The sequence below is a fragment of the Oncorhynchus keta genome, chromosome 8, assembly GCF_023373465.1.
Source record: "Oncorhynchus keta strain PuntledgeMale-10-30-2019 chromosome 8, Oket_V2, whole genome shotgun sequence".
In the NCBI taxonomy this organism is placed as follows: Eukaryota; Metazoa; Chordata; class Actinopteri; order Salmoniformes; family Salmonidae; genus Oncorhynchus; species Oncorhynchus keta.
In genome coordinates this window covers 4,320,933-4,344,589 of record NC_068428.1, presented here as the reverse complement: position 1 = coordinate 4,344,589, position 23,657 = coordinate 4,320,933, and the positions used below count along the sequence as shown (strand labels likewise).

The following is a 23,657-nucleotide window of genomic DNA, read 5'->3' as shown; positions in this document are numbered from 1 at the left end:
ACACAGTCTCCTCTTATTAGTTGATGTGTCTGTTACTTGAACTCTGAAGTATTTATTTGGGCTGGTAACTCTAATGAACTTTTCCTCTGGGACTTCCTTTCCTGTGGCGGTCCTTATGAGAGCCAGTTTCATCATAGCGCTTGATGATTTTTGCAACTGCACTTGAAAATTTCCGCATTGACTGACGTTCATGTCTTAAACTAATGATGGACTTTCGTTTTTCATTGCTTATTTGAGCTTTTCTTGCCATAATTTGGACTTAGTCTTTTACCAAAGAGGGCTATCTTCTGTATACTACCCCATACCTTGTCACAACACAACTGATTGGCTCAAATCCATTAAGAAGAAAATCAATTCCACAAATATAATTTTAAGAAGACACACCTGTTAATTGAAATGTATTCAAGGTGACTACCTCATGAAGCTGGTTGAGAGAATGCCAAGAATGTGCATAGCTGTCAAGGCAAATGGTCTCTATTTGAAGAATCTCAAATATAAAATATATAATTTGGTTACTACATGATTCCATATCTTATTTCATACTTTTGATGTATTCACTTACTGTACAATGTAGAAAATAGTAAAAATAAGGAACTACTCATTCAAGGGTTTTCTTAAACTTTTGACCGGTAGTGTATATTGTCGATTCCCATCGGTCTGCCACTTGCCTCTTTCTTTCTTGTTTGCCAACAGTACTTGATCTCTAACTTCTATGGTGGCCCCTTGATCTTTCTGTTATAAAATCTGTTTTTCGGTTCTGTTCTTTTGCAACATGTCCCAGTGCTATCACCATAGCATCCTTCACATCCTTGGAGAGCGACACCAAATACTCGTCGTAACTGGTAACAGCTGGATCGTTCAGTGTTTCTGAAAAGCACATTACTTGCAGACGAGGGATCATTCCATACATCAGGTAGAAGGGGGCTTACCCTGTCCTCTCATGGGTGGTGCAATTGTACATGAACGCCAATGTTTGCAGGTGCCTCTGCCTGTCTTGCTTGGTGCTAGAGCTTGGATCATGCTGCTAAGTGTCTGATTGAAACATTCCACGCTGCCATTCCCCATCAGGTGATACGGTGCTGTGTGTGACTTCCTCACACCAGAGACTCTCAGTAACTCGCTGATCAACTGTCTCTCGAAACTTGCTCCTCGGTCACTATGAATTCTCTCAGGAAATCCATACACACAGAAGTATCGGTCCCACAGGATTCTTGCCACCTGCTTAGCTGATTGGTCTCTGCAGGGAAAGGCTTGAGCCATTCTTGTAAAGTGATCTGTTGTCACTAGTATGTCAATGAACTTGTTGTTTGATCATTCAGCAGACCAGAAATTGATACAAACCAGTTGTAGCGGCCCTGTCAAGGTGATACTTTCCAGTGGAGCCCTGCCCTCGGGCTCAACTGTCTTGCTGACTATGCAACAGTGGCAACCACGGACATAATCCCTAACATCTCTGTCAAGGTGCAGCCAGAATAATCTCTGTCTAGCTAAGGCAATTGAACTGACCCTGATGACCTGCATGATCATGAACACCCTTCAAGACTTTTGCTTTGAGAGACTCAGGAACTACGTACTGGAACCACTTTGTCTTTGATATCTGATCTCGTGAGACTCTGTACAGTATGTCATTACTGACAACAAGCTTCTCCCAGCTCTTCAAGTGTCTGATGGCTGTCAGTCACGCGGATTCTGTGAACAAATCCTTCATCTTCTCTACAATCAAGATGGTGACGTGAAAAGATATCCTCATAGCACACTACTAGGTCAGCCGCTGACTCTTGCACTTCTCATTCACATCACAGGGGCTGAGGTCCAAAGCACTCAACTCCAGCAATCTTAGCTTCTCTTCTGTGGAACGTGTCTCTTGTGGCCCGTCAGATCGGCCTCAGACGTGGCTTGAGGACAGCTGACCTGGTGGACTACACTGTTCTGGTTCGGTGTCTTGTATGTCCTCCATTGCTACACATGGGAAGATGTCTGCAAGCTTTACATTGTACTTCAGCCACACTGGACGGCCAGACGTGTTGATCAGCTTCAGTGGGACCCATCTGTCTCCTCACACAGGCATAACAATCCTTCCTAACATGATCCCCCATAGTGCTGAGCGAGACGTAGTAGGTTCTGTCATCACTGAGCTGCCAGGAGACGCAACACTAGTTTTTGTTTAGCTTTCCCCGAACCAGATACTCGTAACTCAGCCATTTGCCTTGACCGTGGTCGCATCTCACTCTTCCCATCTCGTTAGAGATGTTGTCGCCTCTCCAGTGGTTGATTCCAGCTAACATGGTGAGAAACTGCTCAGATTCCGTGTCATCTGTGATGCAGGGAGCCGAGACTGCTTTCCAATAATTGTCACATTGTTTTGATACACGGATGTGCTTGGTCACTTTGGTTTCCAGTATTAGTTCATCATGTTGACCTTCTACTCCCGAGGTTGGAGCAACCATCTTGCATCCATAGACTTCAATGTTTATGTTGAATGCAGACTTTGGCCTCACAAGGCGTCCTCCACAGCCAACAAGTACGACATCTGAGTTAAACTGGCTTTTCACACCAACTACCCCAGCATCTATTAACTTCAGCTCAGTCATCTCACTCATTGTACACGACAAAAGCCTGGGGCATGCATCTCTCGTGTGACCAGGAGTGAAACGGAGGAAGCGCATACACTCTCCCATGCAATGAGACTGAGTGCCTAGTATCATTACAGACCTTGCAGGCCTGGTCACTTGTACGATGTTGAGTCCTTGGGTTGTGTGCAGGGGGGTTGTGTTCACTGGAACCACTGTTTTGTCGCTGCACTTTCTCCATTAGTTCCAACATGTCCATCTCATCTGGCTGCTGCTGTGCATTGAACCAAGGCAGCATTTATGGAAGTATTGCAGGAGGATGGGGTAGATTAGATCCAGGTTCTGTTTGACGTCCAACGACTCTTTACAACATTCCTGGCTTTTTCCGTTAACCTGCTCATGATCTCTGCTGCTTGATCAGGTACATCACGTCTTTGCTTTTTCAAATAGTCTGTCATATCAACCCACTCCTGAACTGTGTACCCGCACTCCTAACACAATCAGCTAATGACTGATATATCCCCACTCCCCGACCATGAATCCCACTGGACATTGCATTGCTACCTGTATGTTTGCCAAACCAAACACCCCTCCCCTTGGCAATATTAGGAGTAATAAAATAGTCAACTATTTAACTATCAGTTGAAGATTTGTGATCCCTGACACCGCCCTTAGATGAAACAAATTAAATGTCAAAGAAAAAGTTAAAGAAAAATTGACAAACTAAACTGGAAAATCACAACACTGAAATGACAGAACATCAGCCGTATGGCATGAAACCAAACATCTGACCAGAAGAGCACACTTGATCTTCACTTCCCCCGGTGATCTGCGTCAGCATGATCATGAGGATCATCCGGGTCACGGCACCAGTGTAACGGCTCTTGTATGGGTCATTGACAAAGGACACAGTGCTGTTCTCTTTCACAGTTTATTCTCCATCAAATTTGAATTCTTTGGATCTACAAATACATTCACAACACTGTGTAAACTTCAGAACAACTGCAAACCCACCAAGTAAAGTTTATCATGCGCACATATACAGTACCAGTCTAAAGTTTGGACACCTACTCATTCCAGGGTTTTTCTTTATTTGTATTATTTTCTACATTGTTGAATAATAGTGAAGACATCAAAACTTTTAAATATCACCTATGGAATCATGAAGTAACCAAAAAAGTGTATTTTAAATTTGAGATTCATCAAAGTAGCCACCCTTTGACTTCATGACAGCTTTGCAAACTTGGCATACTCTTGGCATTCTCTCAACCAGCTTCATGATGTAGTCACCTGGAATGCATTTCAATTAAAAGTTGTGCCTTAAGTTAATTTGTGTAATTTCTTCAATGCAGTTAAGCCAATCTGTTGTGTTGTGACAAGGTAGGGGTGGTATACAGAAAATAGCCCTATTTGGTAGAAGACCAAGTCAATATCATTAGTTATTAGTTTAAGACATGAAGGTCATTCAATGCGGAAACATTTTAAGAACTTCAATTGCAGTTGTAAAAACCAAGCGCTAATGATGAATCTGGCTCTCATGAAGACCGCCACAGGAAAGGAAGACCCAGACTTACCTCTGCTGCAGAGGATAAGTTCATTAGAGTTGCCAGCCTCAGAAATTGTAGCCCAAATAAATGCTTCACAAGAGTTCAAGTAACAGACGCATCTCAAAATCAACTGTTCACAGGTGCCTGCGTGAATCAGGCCTTCAAGGTCGAAATGCTGCAAAGAAACCACTACCAAAGACACCAATAAGAAGATGCTTGCTAGGGCCAAGAAACAAGAGCAATGGACATTCGACTGGTGGAAATCTGTCCTTTGGTCTGAGTCCAAATTTTGAGATTTATAGTTCCAACCGCCGTGTCTTTGCGAGACGCGGAATAGGTGAACGGATGATCTCCGCATGTGTGCTTCCCACAATTAAGCATGGAGGGCGTGGTGTGGGGGTGCTTTGCTGGTGACATTGTTGGTGATTTATTTGGAATTCAAGGCACATTAACCAGCCTGGCTACTACAGCATTCTGCAGCGATACGTCATCCCATCTGGTTTGGGCTTAGTGGGACTATTATTTGTTTTTCAACAGGACAATGACCCAACACACCTCCAGGCTGTGTAAGGGCTATTTGACCAAGACGGAGAGTGATGGAGTGCTACATAAGATGACTTGGCCTCCACAATCCCCCGACCTCAACCCAATTGGGATGGTTTGGGATGAGTTGGACCACAGTGAAGAAAAGCAGCCAATAAGTGCTCAGCATATGTGGGAACTCCTTCAAGACTGTTGGAAAAGCATTCCCTGTGAAGCTGGTTGAGAGAATGCCACGGGTGTGCAAAGCTGTCATCCAGGCAAAGGGTAGCTACTTTGAAGAATCTCAGATAAAACAAATCAAAATATATTTTATAACACTTGTTTGGTTACTACATGATTCTGTATGTGTTATTTCATAGTTTTGATATTTTCACTAGTTTTCTATAAGGTAAAAAATAAAGAAAACCCCTTGAATGAGTAGGTGTCCAAACTTTTGACTTGTACTGTAAGCCTATCTAAATTGTTTAAAAAAAAAAAGATAATCCCACAACCCTGTTACTTTTCACTTTATCACATAGTCTGGCAGTTGCAGTTGGGTTATTAGCAATTGTGTGCAGGTGTGGTGGCAGAAAATCGGCAATCAAAATAAAAGTTCTACCTCTATGACCATCTTATTTTTGGGACGCGTTTCACATTGAGTTCAGACATATAAAGTTTGTTTGTGAAAACTACTTCTAAGACTCATACATTCAGTTGTTCCGAACTCACTTCACTCACGCTAGAGGAAGTTTGTGTTAACACATGCGCAGATCAAATACACTGCTGGAACGCCGATTTCTAAGGTGTTTACATGTCCTAATAATTTGAAAGATTGCTCAGAAAACCAGGTGATTTAATTGTCGTATGCTTACTTTGATTTTGACTGTACGCCGATTTTTAAGATGAGCAGAGTAAGGCGTTTACTTGACTTGCGTCATCTGCCTACTGCCATAATCAGTTTATTATTGAATTATTACTTTGCATGTAAACTTACTCTGAGTATGTGTTGCACAGGACCGACTGACACATTCACACATCACTATGTAAATTATTGTGATAAATATGACTGAATTGTGATTTGAAATGTTAAAATTAAAAAAAGTTGAAATATGGTGTCCTTCACAGACCAACATTACTCCTAGAAAACTATCAGCCATGGTTGGACTTGAAAGTCTACTCAAAAGTGGATGCTTCTATGTCAGAGGTACAGTAATGGGTCATTTCAAAGATATATCATTTTGAAAATCACAAATGAAATGAATAATTATTGATATTTGGCCCTTAGTTGCTCGAGTTGGTTCTGGAGAATTTTGTATATCCCTGGTACAGGTGAGTAGTTTCTACCACAGTTTTGAACAATTTGACTTGGGTTTTCTGTCTGGATTTTGGAATGCGTATTTCATGATGCTTTTTATTACTTTACTTTATAGGGACATCACCGATGATGAGGCATGCGTAGATGAACTGAGAATTACTTTTCGTTTCTTTGCATCTGTGTTAGTTCGACGCGCTCAGAAGGTGATATATAGTTCTGTCTATTCATCTCTTTCACCCACATTCTGTTCTCTGAATAGTAACCGTTGTCAAGATACCTTAGCATATATTAGAATTTATGTCATTTGAATCCACATATTGCTAATGGTTAATACCGTGTTAATGTGCTATGTCTGTTTTTCAGACTCTACGCTAACTGTGTAATTGTTTCACACAGGTTGATGTCCCCTCACTTATTTCTGGCAAAATGATGAAAGCTGCCATGAAGCACATTGAAATCATTGCAAAGGCCAAACAAAAAGGTTTACAATTTGTTTTGTGGATTTGCACATTTTCATTCTCACAGTAGTATTCTGCACTGCAAGATGTTGGTCAATAAAGAAAACAAAATGTGTACTGGCTGTGCAAGGGTTAATACTCTGTGTTCTAGTGAAGAACACTGAAGGTTTGCAGCAGGCTGCTCTGGATGAGTATGGCCCTGACCTGCATGTTGCCCTGCGCAGTCGCAGAGAGGAGCTGCTTTATCTCCGGAAGGTGACGGAGATGCTCTTTTCCTATCTTATGCCACCCAAAGCTACTGACTGCAGGTAGGCCCACCCAACCAGGCAGTCCATGCACCTCTGTCAGTCACAATTGTATATTTTATATATATTTTATTATTCTTGTCACTATCTTGTTATCAAAATGATTGACATTTAACTGTTTATTATGGATCGTAACCACTAAATATAATGAGTGAACATTTTCTGTCAGATCTTCCTCAAGGAAAAACTGAGAACACTACTGTTAAATTCATTTGAAATCAGGCACTTTATCTGAATCCTATGTCTTCCTGATTGTCAGATCTTTAGCTCTGCTGATGCGAGAGGTCATGGTAGGGTCTGTGTTCCTCCCCACCTTGGACTTCATGGCTGATCCTGTAAGTAGAATGTTGTATGCTTAGTGATATAGGATATGAATACGAACGGATATAAATGAGCAGAACATGTACTTCTGGAATGGTAGCAATTTAACTGAGCGGTGGTTGACATATTCCATCTTATTGATGCATTCCTCCTGTTGCTTTTCAGGATACTGTGAACCACATGGTTCTAATATTTGTTGATGACTCTCCAGTAAGTAAATTGGGCGTTTTACCAAACCTCATGTGGAAGCATCATGCTGTAATGTATTTGTGATTTATTCCTCAAATTGTTTGCCCAGCCTGAGCTGGCCATGGATCCACCATATGCCCTGGTTCCATTCCTGCAGAAATACGCTGACCCTCGTACCAAGAAGACATCTGTAAGTACTTAGTCCCTTCAGCATTTGGAACAGAAAGCCCTTGTTAGTTATGTATCCATTCCACTGACAATTAATAGCTGTACTACTGTACCCTCCTAGTTCTAACAAGCACAAATAGAAAGGTAGTCGGTGAACTAAAACAGAAGACATGACAAAATAATACAAATGAAGGCAATAGTTAAAGTATTGGTTTAGAGTTTTGCATGGACAAGCACAGTTTCTGAACTCTGTGGCTGTCCTCCCGCCTGTGGTTTCCCAGGTGCTGAAGCTGGAGCTGAAGGAGATCCGGGAGCAACAGGACCTGCTCTTCCGCTTCATGAACTTCCTGAAGCAGGAGGGGGCCGTACAGGTTCTTCAGTTCTGCCTCACTGTGGGTAAGGACAGCACTACTTTCAGAGATCCTCATACAAGGCTATAAAAGGCCTTTTGTTTGCCTTCTACCACATTCTCAACCCTTAAAATATTTTTTGAATTGAGTTGTTTGTCATGACAGAAATACATTTGTATTGCCATTTTCCTGCATGCTACTCTCATCATATTGAGAGGCATGTATATTGAAGACCATAAGTCCATGATGACAGAGTAACCATAGTCAGTGATGTCTAGAGTCACAACAGTCAACCCCACTTCTCTTTCTTTATTAGTGTGTTTGCTGAATGCAAATGCAAGACACTATTTCTTATTCGACTTCTTCAGGCCCACTCTAGAGCTTAAAATATGTTAGCTATTAACACGAAACCGGATTGCCCCAGTTTAGATTGTTTGAGAAAATATTTTTGATAGCATTTCTACTTTTTTTTATTACTGCAATATTTAAATGATCTCCCATAGACTAAAATTGTAATTGTTTAAATAATAATCTAGACCTATCAACCATTTTACTGTTTAAGCTATCAACTCCAAACCAACATTGAGATGTTCAGACTGACCCTACTTGGATTGCTTGTCAAAAACCTGTTGGTACTATATATAATCTTTGAACTATAACCGTTTCAAATGTGTATAAATAATCATGAGTTTGAATGAAACCCATAGGAATACAGAGGTAGCAATTCAAAATGTGCCCCTCTGTATGTGTAGCCCATCTATCTGATGATGTCTGGTCAAAAATAGTTTTTTTTTTTTTGCCACCTAGGGCTGTTGCGATGACTGTATTGCTGCCACACCAGCGGTCACAAGTCAAAAGGCAGTCAAATTCCACGTGACCGTTTAGTCACGGTAATTAGGCTTCTCCAAGTTCTAATGCTGCTGATGGTCATTAGTAGCCTACCAAACTTGCTAACTGCTTGGGACTCAGCACTCTAACATCAATGCAAATGTGTTTGAAAATCTAATCAAACACTTCATGAGAGCCAATGAGCTCCTGTTACACAACATTTCTATAGGCTATGCAATTGCATGAGAAAACAGTGATGGCCTCTATTTTAAAAAGAGGATCCCATCTTTCTATAGGCCTACTATATTTATTTCTCAACTTTCCTAATATTAAACACATTGTTTATCTTTACAACAGGAGTATAGCCTACCTGGCTGGCATTTATAAAATGAACCATGGGAAAAGCGCCCTCCATTCGCTACTGAAGTTCATAGATTACATGTATTTTTTCCCACTGCCCCTGTTTCGAGACAGGTGCATGATAATGGGTCATTCTAAATCAAAACACATTTTACACACTATTTAGTACACGTAAAGACAAGATTAAGTCAAGAATAGTCTGATGGGTGGCAATATTAACCTATATATTATCACTTTTATTGCATACCAGAACTGTCCCAGACTATGTTTGGAATAGTTATTTCTCGCACAGAATAGAATATGTTGACTTTTGTACTATGGGGGATAGTAGATTGACATAGGCTAGTGCTTTTTCTGTTCGTTAGGCCTATTCATCTTGTTGGTTGACAAAAAGTAAATGTGGACAGTTCTTCCAATATCTTCAATATGCACCTCGAAATTGGATAAGGATGTGCGCAGTTGCATCCCGGATGTGTCGGTCTTCACTTGTAGCCTGTGAGAAAGACCCAATCACATGATGGAGAGCCATGTGAGTGAGGGGTGCTTAGGAGCGTACAGCACTCAGGGTGAAGGGTACAATGTAGCACACTGGCCGCAAAAGGCATGTATTTTTTAGGGGGCATTACGGACACAAAGGGGATGCCGGCGTGAAATTCGAGGCATATTATCAAGTGCTTGTCTAATTGTGAGAGAATGAGAGACAAATGAAGTGTGCAGCTTGCGCAAAAAAAAACAAAGCAGAGCTCATGCCTTTCAAGCAACTTTTTTTCAAATCATTAGTTGCATCATGCAGCCTTAACCTGTATTAAAAATCAAAACATATAGCCCAACGTTTGTAGAACAACTTAAGTTACATTAATAACTCATTAATAATAGCCACATGTGCGCACACCCTCAAATCGTTTGGGAAAAAAATATTGGGATTTTGTTTAGCTTTGTTTAATTTTATTATTCATTACAATAAAATAATGCCATGGAATTCTAAGTCTTGTTTACTAAATGAACTAGTGTAGCCCACAGCCATTTGGCATAGCCAGTTCAGGACCAAACATAAGGACAACTGAAGAGTATGCTATTCTGTTCTTCTGAAATAGATGTTCTTCATATAGTGCTTCTTTTGACCTATAATACATAGCCGTATAAAGTCTAATAAATCCATGTGAGATGCTAAATGTGAGCCCGACAGTTATTTGCTTGACAATCACAGGCTGACTACATTTCGTGACAGCTCTGTTGCTGCCCGTAGCATTTGTCCAGACTAGCCAGCCAGCATTTTAGCCAGGTAGCCGAGGACAAAAAAAACTAAGTGTGTACTGTATGAAAATCATAGACCGCTTCGGCAACATGAAAGAGAGGATGGCATTAGCGTTTTTCTACACGTAGGGTGAGTCGACATGTTTTTTTAAACTTACTTACACGCCGGCACACATCAGTACCATGGACAGCCATAAATCTAGCTTATGTTGATTGGACTAAATTGTTTTTGAAATCTTTTAGTTGTCACTATATTAGACTAAGCATAGGTGATTTGATGATGTTGAAATGGTGCTGGAATAGTGGAGGCAGCTCCCTGTTCTTTGTGACTTGTGTTAACCCTACGGTGTTCTAAATCAATAGTTGTTTAGTAGTCTGAAAATGTCAGAAACATTAACTTGCTTAACCATGCTGTAGGTCATGTGACTGTTTGTTACATGCAATATGTTTTGTGGACAAGTCCATAATATGTCCACTCTCTGGTTTTGTGTTGAAACAAAGGTGTGGTTGAATTTATTCTGCCACTTTGCCTTATTGTCCCGACCTTTAAGACTATATATCAGGGTCGCAAGGCATATGAACTAACAGGGTATAGAACAAACAACGCAAGTATCACAACACGTAGGTTGTAATATGGCTTTTTTTCCCCCTGGCTTGGCTTCCCCAGTGATTTTACCCACGCACCTCTACTGTGAATTTGGAAGTTTTTATAAAACATTGATCAATCAAGTAACACTGTAACAGCATTCATCTTCTTCTCCTTCATGTCATTCCAGAGGAGTTCAATGATAAGATCCTGTGTCCGGAGTTGAGTGACTCTGAGCTGCAGCGCCTGCATGGAGAGGTGCAGCACCTCTATGAGACCTACTGCCTGGAAGAAAGCATCGACAAGATCAGCTTTGACCCCTTCATCATCGAGGAAATACGAAACAGTAAGCTCTGCTAGATTCTCAGTACACAAAATCATTGCTCAACATAGTGTGACGTACGCAGCCTTTTTTGTTCAGATATGTGCTATTTTCTCAAAGTCCACAAACCTTGAAAATATATATGACTTGCTCTTTTTAATATATTTTATTTATTTTACTGTACTCTGTCATAATTGGCACTAGTTGCACAGGGGCCGTACGAGGGTGTGGTGAAGCTGCAGACCATGCACTGCCTGTTTGAGGCCTATGAGCATGTGCTGTCCCTGCTGGAGAGCGTCTTCACCCCCATGTTCTGCCACAGCGATGAGGTGAGCCCAAGTACAGCACCTACACTACTATACTATTGTCTGTTCTAAATTACACATAGGGCAAACATACTATGACAGAGGCAAAAGATATACAAAAACAAGTTGACAAATGGATAACCTTTTCCCACATTTATAGCTCTCTTTCTCTCTGCAGTATTTCAGACACCTTCTGAGGGGGGTGGAGTCTCCAAAAATGGACTCCAGAATAAACAGGTTTGTGCTCCTGATGGCAATGACTACATTGGAAAGATGTCTAATATTACTCTAAGCTTAAGTGGTTTACTGTAGTTCGTTTTATAGGTTTTTTGGTGTTGTCGTAATATAGCCCACAAATGTTCCCTTTACATCTAAATAGAGACTTAATTGAAGAGCTTTAATATTCTTCCAAACAGAAGTGTTAAGACTAGTTTCATTATGTCATTCATGTAATACACAGAATGCCTCCAAGTCTAAATCATGTTCACATCAACACTACATTAGGGTGGTGTATTATTTTTGGCCCCAGTAACAGACCTGTTGACGCCCACCACATCCCCACAAAGGGCACTGAGGCTAATTTGTACTATTTGTGGGCTGCTCCTGTTTATCCTGGCAGCCTGTGATTCATTGTGCCTATTATTCCAGGAATAGTCTGAGTTTGGATGATATGAGGTGAGTATGTGTTTTGAATGATGCAGGCCAAGCTAATGTCCCTCGGCTGGCTGCCGTTGATTTAGCTGCTTGCAAGATGTGCTATTTAATATGCCCAGAATGAAGTGAATGGAACCAAAATTTGCCTGAGAACAAAAGCATTGTGGGGCAATAAGCACTTGTCTTCAGTAGGGTTTTGCAATCTAGTGTTTGTATGTGTTTTTGTATTGACTTACCTTTACCGTGTTGAATTGCGCTAACTGAACAAGAATTGGGGTTATTGGCCTATGTTACATTTTGGATAGATGTATTGGTCTTTATTTTAGTTGCACCTTTTGAATATACAAAGTAGAGGTCGACCGACTTATGATTTTTCAACGCCGATACGATACTGATTATTGGAGGACCCCCCCAAAAAAAGCCGATACTGATTAATCGGCCGATTTACATTTAAAAAAAGGTTTTTTTATACATGTATTTGTAATAATGACAATTACAATAATACTGAATGAACACTTATTTTAACTTAACATAATACATCAATAAAATCAATTTAGCCTCGAATAAATAATGAAACATGTTACATTTGTTTTAAATAATGCAAAGTGTTGGAGAAGGTAAAAGTGCAATATGTGCCATGTAAGAAAGCTAACATTTAAGTTCCTTGCTCAGAACATGAGAACATATGAAAGCTGGTGGTTCCTTTTAACATGAGTCTTCAATATTCCCAGGTAAGACATTTTAGGTTGAAGTTATTAAAGGAATTATAGGACTATTTTCTCTATACCATTTGTATTTCATTAACCTTTGACTATTGGATGTTCTTATAGGCACTTTAGTATTGCCAGTGTAGCAGTATAGCTTCCATCCCTCTCCTCGCTCCTCCCTGGGCTCGAACCAGGAACACAACGACAACAGCCACCCTCGAAGCAGCGTTACCCATGCAGAGCAAGGGGAACAACCACTTCAAGTCTCAGAGCGAGTGACATTTGAAACGCTATACGCGCGCACCCCGCTAACTAGCTAGCCATTTCACATCGGTTACACCAGCCTAATCTCAGGAGTTGATAGGCTTGAAGTCATAAACAGCGCAATGCTTTACGCACAACGAAGAGCTGCTGGCAAAACGCACGGAAGAGCTGTTTGAATGAATGCTTACGAGCCTGCTGCTGCCTACCACCGCTCAGTCAGACTGCTCTATCAAATCAGACTTAATTATAACATAATAACACACAGAAATACGAGCCTTAGTTTCTGGATTCGACCATATTAATGTCCTATCTCGAAAACAAGACGTTTATTCTTTCAGTGAAATACGGAACCGTTCTGTATTTTATCTGTAAGGGGTGGCATCCATTAGTCTAAATATTCCTGTTACATTGCACAACCTTCAATTTTATGTCATAATTACATAACATTCTGGCAAATTAGGCGGCCCAAACTGTTGCATATACACTGACTCTGCATGCAATGAACGCAATGAACGCAAGAGAAGTGAGACAATTTCACCTGGTTAATATTGCCTGCTAACCTGGATTTCTTTTGGCTAAATATGCAGGTTTAAAAATATATACTTCTGTGTAATTGATTTTAAGAAAGGCATTGATGTTCATGGTTAGGTACACATTGGAGCAACAATACGCACCGCATCAATTATATGCAACGCAGGACACGCTAGATAAACTAGTAATATCATCAACCATGTGTAGTTAACTAGTGATTATGATTGATTGATTGTTTTTTATAAGATAAGTTTAATGCTAGCTAGCTTCTTACTGCATTCGCGTAACAGGCAGTCTCCCCGTGGAGTGCAATGAGAGGTAGGTGGTTAGAGCGTTGGACTAGTTAACTGTAAGGTTGCAAGATTGAATCCCCCAAGTTGACAAGGTGAAAATCTGTTGGTCTGCCCCTGAACGAGGCAGTTAACCCACCGTTCCTAGGCTGTCATTGAAAATAATAATGTGTTCTTAACTGACTTGCCTAGGTAAATAAAGATTAAATAAACGTGTAAAATCTGCTAAATCTTTGTCCAAAAATACCGATTTCCGATTGTTATGAAAACTTGAAATTGGCCCTAATTAATCGGCCATTCCGATTAATCGCTCAACCTCTAATACAAATATGCGAGTGCTTGAATGGAGGATGCTTTGTGTGTGGCTAGCCTTGAGCCTTAGTCTGTAAGCATGTAATACATAACTTCAAAGTACCTCTCATCTGTTTTTGTCTGTCCGTTAGTTGAATGTGCAGCGTTTCATAATGTGTTCTCTCGTTGTGTGTTGTTCGGATATGGAAATCAGCATGGCATTTTGACATGAGGCAAGACTGCATTAACATCAGACGTTTGCATAAGTGGCCTCAACTGTAGGCAGGAACACATGCAGTCGCTCACAGCTCCCTTTCCGACTCTGTTTTTGTTTGTGCCTGTGAAGGAATATCTCAAGACGAGGGGAGTCCTTCGGGATAAGCAGGATCGGCAGCAAAATCAAAGGTGTCTTCAAAAGCACTACCATGGAGGGAACTATGCTGCCGTACGCCATGGTCAACGCTGAAGATGAAGCGGTGAGCGCTTCCCCTCCAAATGGCACTCTATTCCTGATATAGTGCAATAATTTAAAATGGACACCCAAAGAGAAACCAATATCACTTCCTCATCCTCCACTATCTGTATATGAATAGGTGGTTTTCATGTTTATCACCAAAGGGTTTATTTTTTTGGCTTAGTACAATTTAAAGGGACGTTCTGCTATTGGTGCATATATATATTTTTTTACTTATGTAAATTCTTTGATTCTAAAAGAATATAACTTATAAGTGCCTCATGAGCTTAGTTCAACTGTCGTCCCACACCTCCCATGTGTTGCAGATTGAGGAGGCCACAGTGGTGGTGGAGGATAACACCCCAGTGGAGGCTAGCAGTACTCCAGGAGTCCTGAGGAACCTGTCAGCCTGGAGCATCACCATCCCCTACGTTGATGAGCTCAATAGGGAGAGAGTCCCTGTGTTCTGTATCGAAGTGGAACGCAACGACAGGAAGGAAGGTGAGGGCACGACCAGAGGTGTTTATGAGTTAGTCCCAAATGGCACCCTATTACCAACATAATGCACTACTTTTGATCAGAGAGTCCTGGTCAAAAGTAGGGCACTATGTAGTAGGGCTGGGGGATATGGCCTAAAGATAGTTATGAGTGATTCAAGATATATTGGGGTTGGGTGGTGTACTGGTATGAATGTGAATACTGGTATGATGTTGTGCCATGATGTGGATTTTGCCATATCATGGTAAATTAATAAATGTATGAAATAAGGTAAATAAATTTCAGTCGAGTGATACAGCTTAGTGGGCTAGTTCAAATAGTTTTATCTTTTACATAGCTTTTTTTTTTTTTTTTAGCAAAGAAAAAAAGTAGGAGCATGGACGTTACACGCAATCTGCCTATCAATCAAAGTCAACAAAAGAAACATGCAAGCAAACATTTAGTGAAGTGAACTCCTTTCGTTAGCAAAAAGTATAAGCAAGCGCAAAAGTGTAAGCAAGAATTGAGGATGACTGAAGATGAGAAAAATGACACTATTGAGGTTGATTTGCAGGATGACTGGAACTGGTTTGGCTTTCAGATATCGGACCTCAACCAACAAATAGTATTGTGTAAGTTGTGTAGACTCATTGTGCTTGCCAAAGGTGGAAACACCAGCAATCTTTTTCACCATCTGAAATGTGAGCGAATATGAAGAATCTACCAGAATGCGTGCAACAAATCCCCGGCGCAGCAGAACAAGTCTCAAGACATCTTCAAGCCAGACCCGCACTCAGCTATCACTCAACGCACCAATCATTAGTGGTAATCCGTATGACAAGAAGTGGAATGAAATAACGAATGAAAATTACGTATCACATAGCGAAAGACATGGAAACAAATCCAAATGTGGAGAAAGACTATTTCAGAAAGTTGATTCGAACTCTATACCCAAGATACGAGATCCTGAGCCGTAAATACTTCAGCAAAACATGTCTACCAGAACTCTAAAACACCCTGCACCCTCCTGGCAAGACAGTGAGGTCTTTGAATCCATCCATGTTATGAATGTTGGGAGTTGAGACATATAAAAAGAGTATCGTTCTCCTCTATTACAGAAAAATAATGTCTTAAGTATTTCTGTGTCCATATGACCGATTCTGTTCACCCAAACCTCAAATGCAAATGGCAAGTTTAGACTGCTTGTTGTCAGAGAGCAAGAAGTTATCGTTTGTCATTGTTGTGAGTGGCATGGGGAGGGACTTAGTGTCTGTGTGCGAGTGAGAAGGTGCACAGAAGGAGCGAAAGAGATGAGACCAAAACTACAAAACGCTCATAAAGACTGGGAAAAAATGTACTTTTGATTGCGATACAAGCATTTGGAATCGCGCTAAAACATAAATTCAAATCAATCTATTGAATTCTATATATCGGCCTACCTACTATGTAGGGAATGAAGTGCCATTTGGGAAGCAGCCATACATTTGATGAATTATGACAGTGGGGATTGGGAAATATAAAACTGCAGTATTGATGTTGGTTTTCAATTCTGTTGATTCTTGAGCGGTTTTCTCAGAGTGGCAAGAAACGGAGAACTGGTCCATCTTCAGAAGATACATGGAATTCTACGTTCTAGAAAATAAACTCACAGAGTTCCATGGTAAGATGTCATTTATACTTTCTCACACATTTTAACAGAGGAAGTATACCCTTTTGGCTTTATTTCAGTCCTGTGGCTGGTGGATTCAGACAGAACTTTTGTTTCCTTTTTTGACACTGTAAATGTCACTAGTAAATTGACCCGGTTCACTTTTGCACAGGCTCATTTGCAGATGCACAGCTTCCCTCCAAAAGAATTATTGGACCAAAGAACTGTGAGTTCTTGTCATCCAAAAGGGAAGAATTTGAGGAATATTTGCAGGTAATGATTCATAGGCCTGTTCCTCTGCATAGTGTGAAGTAACTGTAGTGCATTCAAGGCTTTAAAAAACAACAAACAATCAAATTACTCTAATATATCGTCATCTCTCGCTTTTGGTGAGTCCTGTGCGTGTGTATATGCATATTTGTATTGTGTGTGTGTGTGTATGTGTGTGTGCGCATCTATGCGTGCATGCCTTTATGTGCGTGTGTTGGGAACAGAGACTGATGCAGCACCCAGAGCTAAGTAACAGTCAGTTGTTGGCAGACTTCCTATCGCCTCACAGCATGGAGTCTCAGTTCATGGACAAGATGTTGCCTGATGTCAACCTCGGTATGGAGCATTTTCTAACACATTCATACAGTACATCATTAACATCTATGGAGCATTTTCTAACGTATTCATACATTATAACACGAGGAGGGCTAAAGATGCCCTGGAGAAGTACATGTTCTGTGTCCCAAATGACACCCTATCCTCTATAGTGCACTACTTTTGACCATGCGTTCATACAGAATTTATAGGACTAAAAATGCATGAGAAGTTCATCATTGATTAGCTATGTAGTGCCATGTGGATCTGTGTTATTTTTATTTATTGTGATTTTATTCCTTCTCAGGTAAAATATTCAGGTCTGTCCCTGGAAAAATTATTAAAGAGGTAAGAGGCATTTTTCCAATGTGCTTTTAATAGTATAATATCTCTTGGGGTTCTGGCCAATACCAATATATCAATGGCATAGTTAATCTCTGAGCCTCAATTTAACTGGAAAAGGAAGTAGATATGATCAGACAATATTCCGGCTCAGTCGGCTGATATTATTCACAATGTTCTCTTTGTTTTCCTCTGCATCTCTGCCTGCCAGAAAGGACAGAACCTGGAGCCCTTCATCCAGTCCTTCTTCAACTCCTGTGAATCTCCCAAAGCCAAACCTAGCAGACCAGAGATGACCATGCTCAGCCCTAATGCTGAGAAGAACAAGAAGGTGAGGCTAGGGTTGCACAATTCCCCAAAGTAACCTAAAAAAAAAGCCTATAATAGGGTCACATTTTCCCCCAATTCCCTAGTTTTACCTTTACACTTACTGTGCAAAGCTCCCCATTTGCCCTGGGACCACGTACACACTTCAGTGAACACTTGTTGTATACATCCCTCCCATCAATCTCAGATATATCTAGGGATGTGTCCTGCTTCAGTGGACAACTTTGACCAATGTTCCCTCTAAGTCTTGTTTTGAGAACAAAGCAAACGTGCCCATTTGTTCATATCCTTTGCTAGTTAGGGAGTTATTAGCCTAGATAATTTGTAGTCCGCAATGGGGGAGTGATTGCTTCCTACAAGAGCATCTTTGAAAAGTGAGTAGGGTAAAGAGCTTTTTCTTGTCTTAAAGGGGCCGTGTTGTATTTTGAGACAGGCTAAGTAGCCAATAGGCAGAGGGTAGAATAATATTTCTGATTCTCTATAATTATTGGAACAATAATACATTTTAATTTGTAAAGTGGTTTAATTTTCAGTCACCTTCCTTGTCTAAAGGTGTTGCAAGAATTAAATTGCTCTATGTTTTAACACCCAATTAAAATTAAACACTGTCAATTCATAAGGATTTGTAAGACCCTTATTTTATAGTAATGGACAGAGCCCAGTCTTAACCTGTTGCGACGAGCCATCCCGGATCCGGGATCGTGAATACAGCCTCAAGCTCATTACCATAACGCAACGTTAACTATTCATGAAAATCGCAAATGAAATGAAATCAATATGCTAGCTCTCAAGCTTAGATTTTTGTTAACAACACTGTCATCTCAGATTTTCAAAATATGCTTCTCAACCATTGCAAAACAAGCATTTGTGTAACACTATTGATAGCTAGCGTAGCATTTAGCGTAGCATTTAGCGTTAGCATTCAGCAGGCAACATTTTCACAAAAAACAGAAAAACATTCAAATAAAATTATTTACCTATGAAGAACTTCAGATGTGTTCAATGAGGAGACTCTCAGTTAGATTGCAAATGTTCAGTTTTTACAAAAAGATTATTTGTGTTGACAAATCGCTCCGTTTTCTCCATCACGTTTGGGTAAGAAAAAAAAAGAAAATTAAGTCATTAAAACGTGAACTTTTTTCCAAAATAACTCCATAATATCGACAAACATGGCAAACCGATGTTTAGAATCAATCCTCAAGGTGTTTTTCACATATCTATCGACGATAAATCCATTGTGGCAGTTGACTTTCTCTTCTGAAGAAATGGAACGCACATGGACCTAGAGATTACGCAATAATTTCGACACAGGACACCGGGCGGACCCCTGGTAAATGTAGTCTCTTATGGTCAATCTTCCAATGATATGCCTACAAATACGTCACAATGCTGCAGACATCTTGGACGAACGGCTGAGAGCTCAAGTTCATTCATGGCACATTCACAGCCATATAAGGAGACGATGGGAAACAGAGCCTCAAAAATTCTGCTCATTTCCTGTTTGAGGTTTCATCTTGGTTTCGCCTGTAGCATGAGTTCTGTGGCACTCACAGATAATATCTTTGCAGTTTTGAAAACGTCAGTGTTTTCTTTCCAAAGCTGCCAATTATATGCATAGTCGAGCATCTTTTCGTGACAAAATATTGCGCTTAAAACTGGCACGTTTTTTTATCCAATAATGACATGGCGCCCCCATAGGTTGAAGAGGTTAAAGTCAAACAGCAGATATTATTCACGAGAGTACTCCTATAACCACAGGTTATAAACTGAAAATGACGTCATTAGTTTCAGTAATTACATTCCTTATAATACAAAAGCTTATGATTCTATTCTTCCCTATTATTATGATATATAATAATAATAATAATATATGCCATTTAGCTGACGCTTTTATACAAAAGACTTACAGTCATGTGTGCATACATTCTATATGACTTGAGCTTAGGACAGCTGGTGTAGATAAGCATTCTAGCCAGTCTGGCTATGAGTTCATTCATTTCTACCATGGTACAGACAGTCATTGTTCTAATTATTGATTATATTTGCACACATTATATTCAGTACTAAGATTAAAAAGGAAATTCATACATATACAGTAACATAATAGTATTCTGATTAGTCAGTCCTGATTGAAATGTATACATAATTAGTCATTATTGATAAAAATTCCCTTAACAAAAGGACAACTGCATAAACAGGTTTATGTCAAGCCCTACAGGCTTTTTTTCCCCTAAGAGGCTCCTGGAATGTGGGCCTACATTGAACACCAAACATTGCCTGCTACTGAAGGCTGAATGATAGAACAGCTATTTCTGTGTTGAAATGTTATGGGATGCATTTTCTGTTGTTTTTGATGGTAGGCCCTTCTGGTAGGCCTACATTATGATCAAATAGCCACAGTAGCCTACTTGACCTCTGTCTGAAACTAACTTAAAGTGGGTACAGCCTGTGTTCACAGTAAACGACCGCTGGAAGTTGCACTGCATTTTCACAACGTAGAAGCTTGTGCTCAGCAGACCTGAAACTTGTTCAGTGACACAAAACATTTGAAGGAGCATTGGCCTTGACCCCAACTAATAAATTAAAACCATTCCTCGTAACTCTCAGGTGTTTTTACAAATGACCCCACGGTGAATGCTGGAACCAAATATTTGAGTATCTTCCGTTTGGAAAAAAAAAAGTGTTTTTGTCAGTGTCAAATACTCCTTAGCCCCGCTCTTTGACAGGATGTGCTCATTTCAGTCACAATGATAAATATTTGCATGTTCCTTCCACTAACCGTAATGAGAGAATGTTCTGGTCATTTCAGAGTTTAGCACTTTTGAAAAAACATATGCCATGGAAATGTTGCATGTGTAATCTCAGATTTAAATGATTAAGTAAGTGTGGCAGACTGTTAACTGTGTGGTTTGACTCACTCTGAACTTCCTTGAAAGGCTGAGTTGTGTGTTTTGTAGTCCATTTCTCGTCAATATAAAAGATTTCTATCTCCCTAGCTATTCACTGAACTGTACAAAAACAACGCTAACCTGCCCGAGGGCCTGGAGAAGAAACACAACCGGAACTGCTTTATGGAGGTGATCTCAGTGGAAGGGATGTATGACTACATGATGTTCATGGGTAAGTGACCAGGCACCAGGGAAGAAGTAGTCCCGTGACTGAACCATGATTTGAAATATGGTAGTCACACAAATAACACAAACATCTTGAGCATAATACGGCTGTCATTAGAAGTGAATCTAGTGAAAGAATATGTAGGGTTTTAGTATTGCCAGTGATGGCCACTACAGTACGTGTGTGTGTGTGTATGTAGTTGTATATGAAGGTTGTAGGTAGTCCTGTGACTGTAATTGAATAACCTAGTAACTGATGGTATGGTGTTGGTATTGAATGAAGTCCAACATGAAAGTAAAACAAGGACAAAGTAGGCATATATATATATATATAATATAATATAATATATATATATATATATATATTGACTCCATTAGCGATGTCAATATGTTATTTATTTCACCTTTATTTAACCAGGTATGCAAGTATGATATGAAAATATGACACACTCCAACCTGGCATTTCTTAATTTGTTGATTCATATTTATAAGTAACCTGAAATGATAATGATAACAAAGTGTAATGGCTTTTTAAAATAGCTTTTATTAAGAACCATATTCATGCAAGCAAGTGTACAAACAGAATTGTGACCGTCACAGTGCTAGTTGTAGGAAGTTCAGGACTGTCAGACCCACACCTATTACCCAGCCATGATTCTTCTCATTGTGTTTGGTGCTGTGTTGCGAGACTGTGTTTGTGACAACTGCTCATGTAACAAAATACATTTGATGAAATGATTGCTTGACCCGACAGGTCGAGTGGTGTTCCACATGCCAGACTGGTTGCACCACATCCTGTCAGGGGGACGGATCTTGTTCAAGAACACGCTGGATGCCTACATGGATAACTACATCCAGCACAAACTGGACGTGATCCTGCAGGAGCACCACGTCGTCTCTTTCGTCACCATGCTCAGAGGTACGGTGAATTGCTTCAGTAATGTTTTTCTTCCCCAACCCCTCCTATTTCCTTCCTAAGGCTCCACCAAAGGGTTTTAGGGGAATACACACAATCACTGTAGATGTTGCTGTTCCACTTCAGTGCTTAGCCAATCTCACTGTTGTTGTGAATTACTGTCCATTAAGTTCTGGAATTGCCTTGCCTTGATCCACTTCTCCCAGACTCATGATGTTTTCTGCCCTATCTTAGATGCTGTGTTCTGTGAGACCAGTGAGGAACTTATTACAGGAGACAAGCAGAGAAGAGCCAAGAAGGCATTCGAAGAGATGATGAATTATGTGCCAGGTTAGACCCAAGCTTTTAGCCTGGTCATGGCATGACAAACATGATATGACAAGGAGTTGGTATGATAGCAGAAACAGACTGGCACTCGCCGACGGTGAGTTGGGATATGCAAAAAAACATTTCCAAATCACACGTGTGAAATAAGAAAATATAAGCACCCACCAAATTATTATACAAACAGACTGGAACTCAGGCTAACATGTTCTCTAGTATTCTTTTGCTGTATTCATGTGCTGCACATATCCAGTATGCACTCTCTACACAAGATATCCAGCTCTCAGCATGATGGATTCATGTCTTAATCACAGTTCATTAGCCACCAAGCAAGTTCCGTTTCGTTACATTGTATTAACAAATGACATCCAGACACAGAGAATAGTTTTCACCAAGCCCAGATATTTTCCATTTCATCATATCATTAAGTCCCATTGCCTGTGCATATGCCCCTATGGGCCCTGGTCAAAAGTAGTGCACTATAAAGGGAATTGGATGCCATTTTGGGACACAACCTGTGTCTGGTGAACACTCCCTGTGTCTGGTGAACACTCCCTGATTTATCGGTTTCATTCTAATCTCTGGAAGCCTGGTACTACTTTTGAAAGCATGCCCTGACAGAAAGGCTACATGTTGAACAAGTACAATGGCATCATCCATGGAAATAGTCATAATATTTTGATGGAATCACCTGCCAAAGGGATAGTTTGAGTTTTTATGGATTAAGTGGGCCTCCGTTGTACTGTATTGATGTCTTTGTCTTTTCACCTCATAGACTTTGTGGAAAAGTGCATCGGACAGGAGGCCAAATACGAGGGCATCAGGCTTCTCTTTGACGGTTTTCAGCAGCCACTTCTTAACAAGCAGGTAAAGCCAAACAAGGAGACAATTTTCTCTGCAGCCAAGGTTTCATGGTGCATTCTGTTTTCTCTCTTGTTTCTGTCCTCTGCCCCTCAGATGACTTACGTTCTGATGGATATTGCTGTCGAAGAACTGTTTCCAGAGCTTGGCACGGTAAATTCCTAAGAATGTCTTTTCCAAACTATTTAGACACGCTTATTTATAAAGTAGGAAGGTACCAGGATGTAGTTTGTGTACCTTCCTGCTTATTTATAAAGTAGGAAGGTACCAGGATGTAGTTTGTGTACCTCCCTGCGGATACCGTGATAATGTTGTCTATTCAGCAGGGACAGAGAGAGCCATCGGCCGATAGCAGCCAGTGGATGTAGATAACAGAACGCTTCCCTTCCCTGGAGGAAAGTGCAGTGAAAATTCCAATGTCTCTGGGATCATATCAACATTCCAATGTAAAATAATAAAATATATTTATTTTA

At 40.3% G+C, this 23,657-nt stretch overlaps 1 protein-coding gene across 2 annotated transcripts in view; it reads left to right on the top strand.

The window, feature by feature from the left end:
- The window catches only part of LOC118386706 (sorting nexin-14-like), a 26,001-nt gene extending 2,344 nt beyond the window's left edge, over nucleotides 1-23,657 (top strand). The window contains exons 5-30 of one of the 2 annotated variants that reach the window (XM_035774449.2): nucleotides 5,765-5,843; nucleotides 5,925-5,968; nucleotides 6,070-6,157; nucleotides 6,351-6,435; nucleotides 6,564-6,720; nucleotides 6,977-7,052; nucleotides 7,204-7,248; nucleotides 7,337-7,417; nucleotides 7,677-7,791; nucleotides 10,964-11,119; nucleotides 11,300-11,424; nucleotides 11,579-11,637; nucleotides 12,049-12,075; nucleotides 14,484-14,613; nucleotides 14,918-15,092; nucleotides 16,645-16,728; nucleotides 16,889-16,989; nucleotides 17,211-17,322; nucleotides 17,609-17,649; nucleotides 17,855-17,974; nucleotides 20,967-21,090; nucleotides 21,838-22,002; nucleotides 22,234-22,329; nucleotides 23,099-23,190; nucleotides 23,281-23,337; nucleotides 23,508-23,657. In XM_035774449.2, coding sequence (XP_035630342.2) covers nucleotides 5,765-5,843; nucleotides 5,925-5,968; nucleotides 6,070-6,157; nucleotides 6,351-6,435; nucleotides 6,564-6,720; nucleotides 6,977-7,052; nucleotides 7,204-7,248; nucleotides 7,337-7,417; nucleotides 7,677-7,791; nucleotides 10,964-11,119; nucleotides 11,300-11,424; nucleotides 11,579-11,637; nucleotides 12,049-12,075; nucleotides 14,484-14,613; nucleotides 14,918-15,092; nucleotides 16,645-16,728; nucleotides 16,889-16,989; nucleotides 17,211-17,322; nucleotides 17,609-17,649; nucleotides 17,855-17,974; nucleotides 20,967-21,090; nucleotides 21,838-22,002; nucleotides 22,234-22,329; nucleotides 23,099-23,190; nucleotides 23,281-23,337; nucleotides 23,508-23,552 — 2,479 coding nt within the window. In that variant the 3' untranslated portion in view covers nucleotides 23,553-23,657. The remainder of the gene's footprint in view (nucleotides 1-5,764; nucleotides 5,844-5,924; nucleotides 5,969-6,069; nucleotides 6,158-6,350; nucleotides 6,436-6,563; nucleotides 6,721-6,976; nucleotides 7,053-7,203; nucleotides 7,249-7,336; nucleotides 7,418-7,676; nucleotides 7,792-10,963; nucleotides 11,120-11,299; nucleotides 11,425-11,578; nucleotides 11,638-12,048; nucleotides 12,076-14,483; nucleotides 14,614-14,917; nucleotides 15,093-16,644; nucleotides 16,729-16,888; nucleotides 16,990-17,210; nucleotides 17,323-17,608; nucleotides 17,650-17,854; nucleotides 17,975-20,966; nucleotides 21,091-21,837; nucleotides 22,003-22,233; nucleotides 22,330-23,098; nucleotides 23,191-23,280; nucleotides 23,338-23,507) is intronic. The other variant, XM_035774450.2, reaches the window with a different exon arrangement.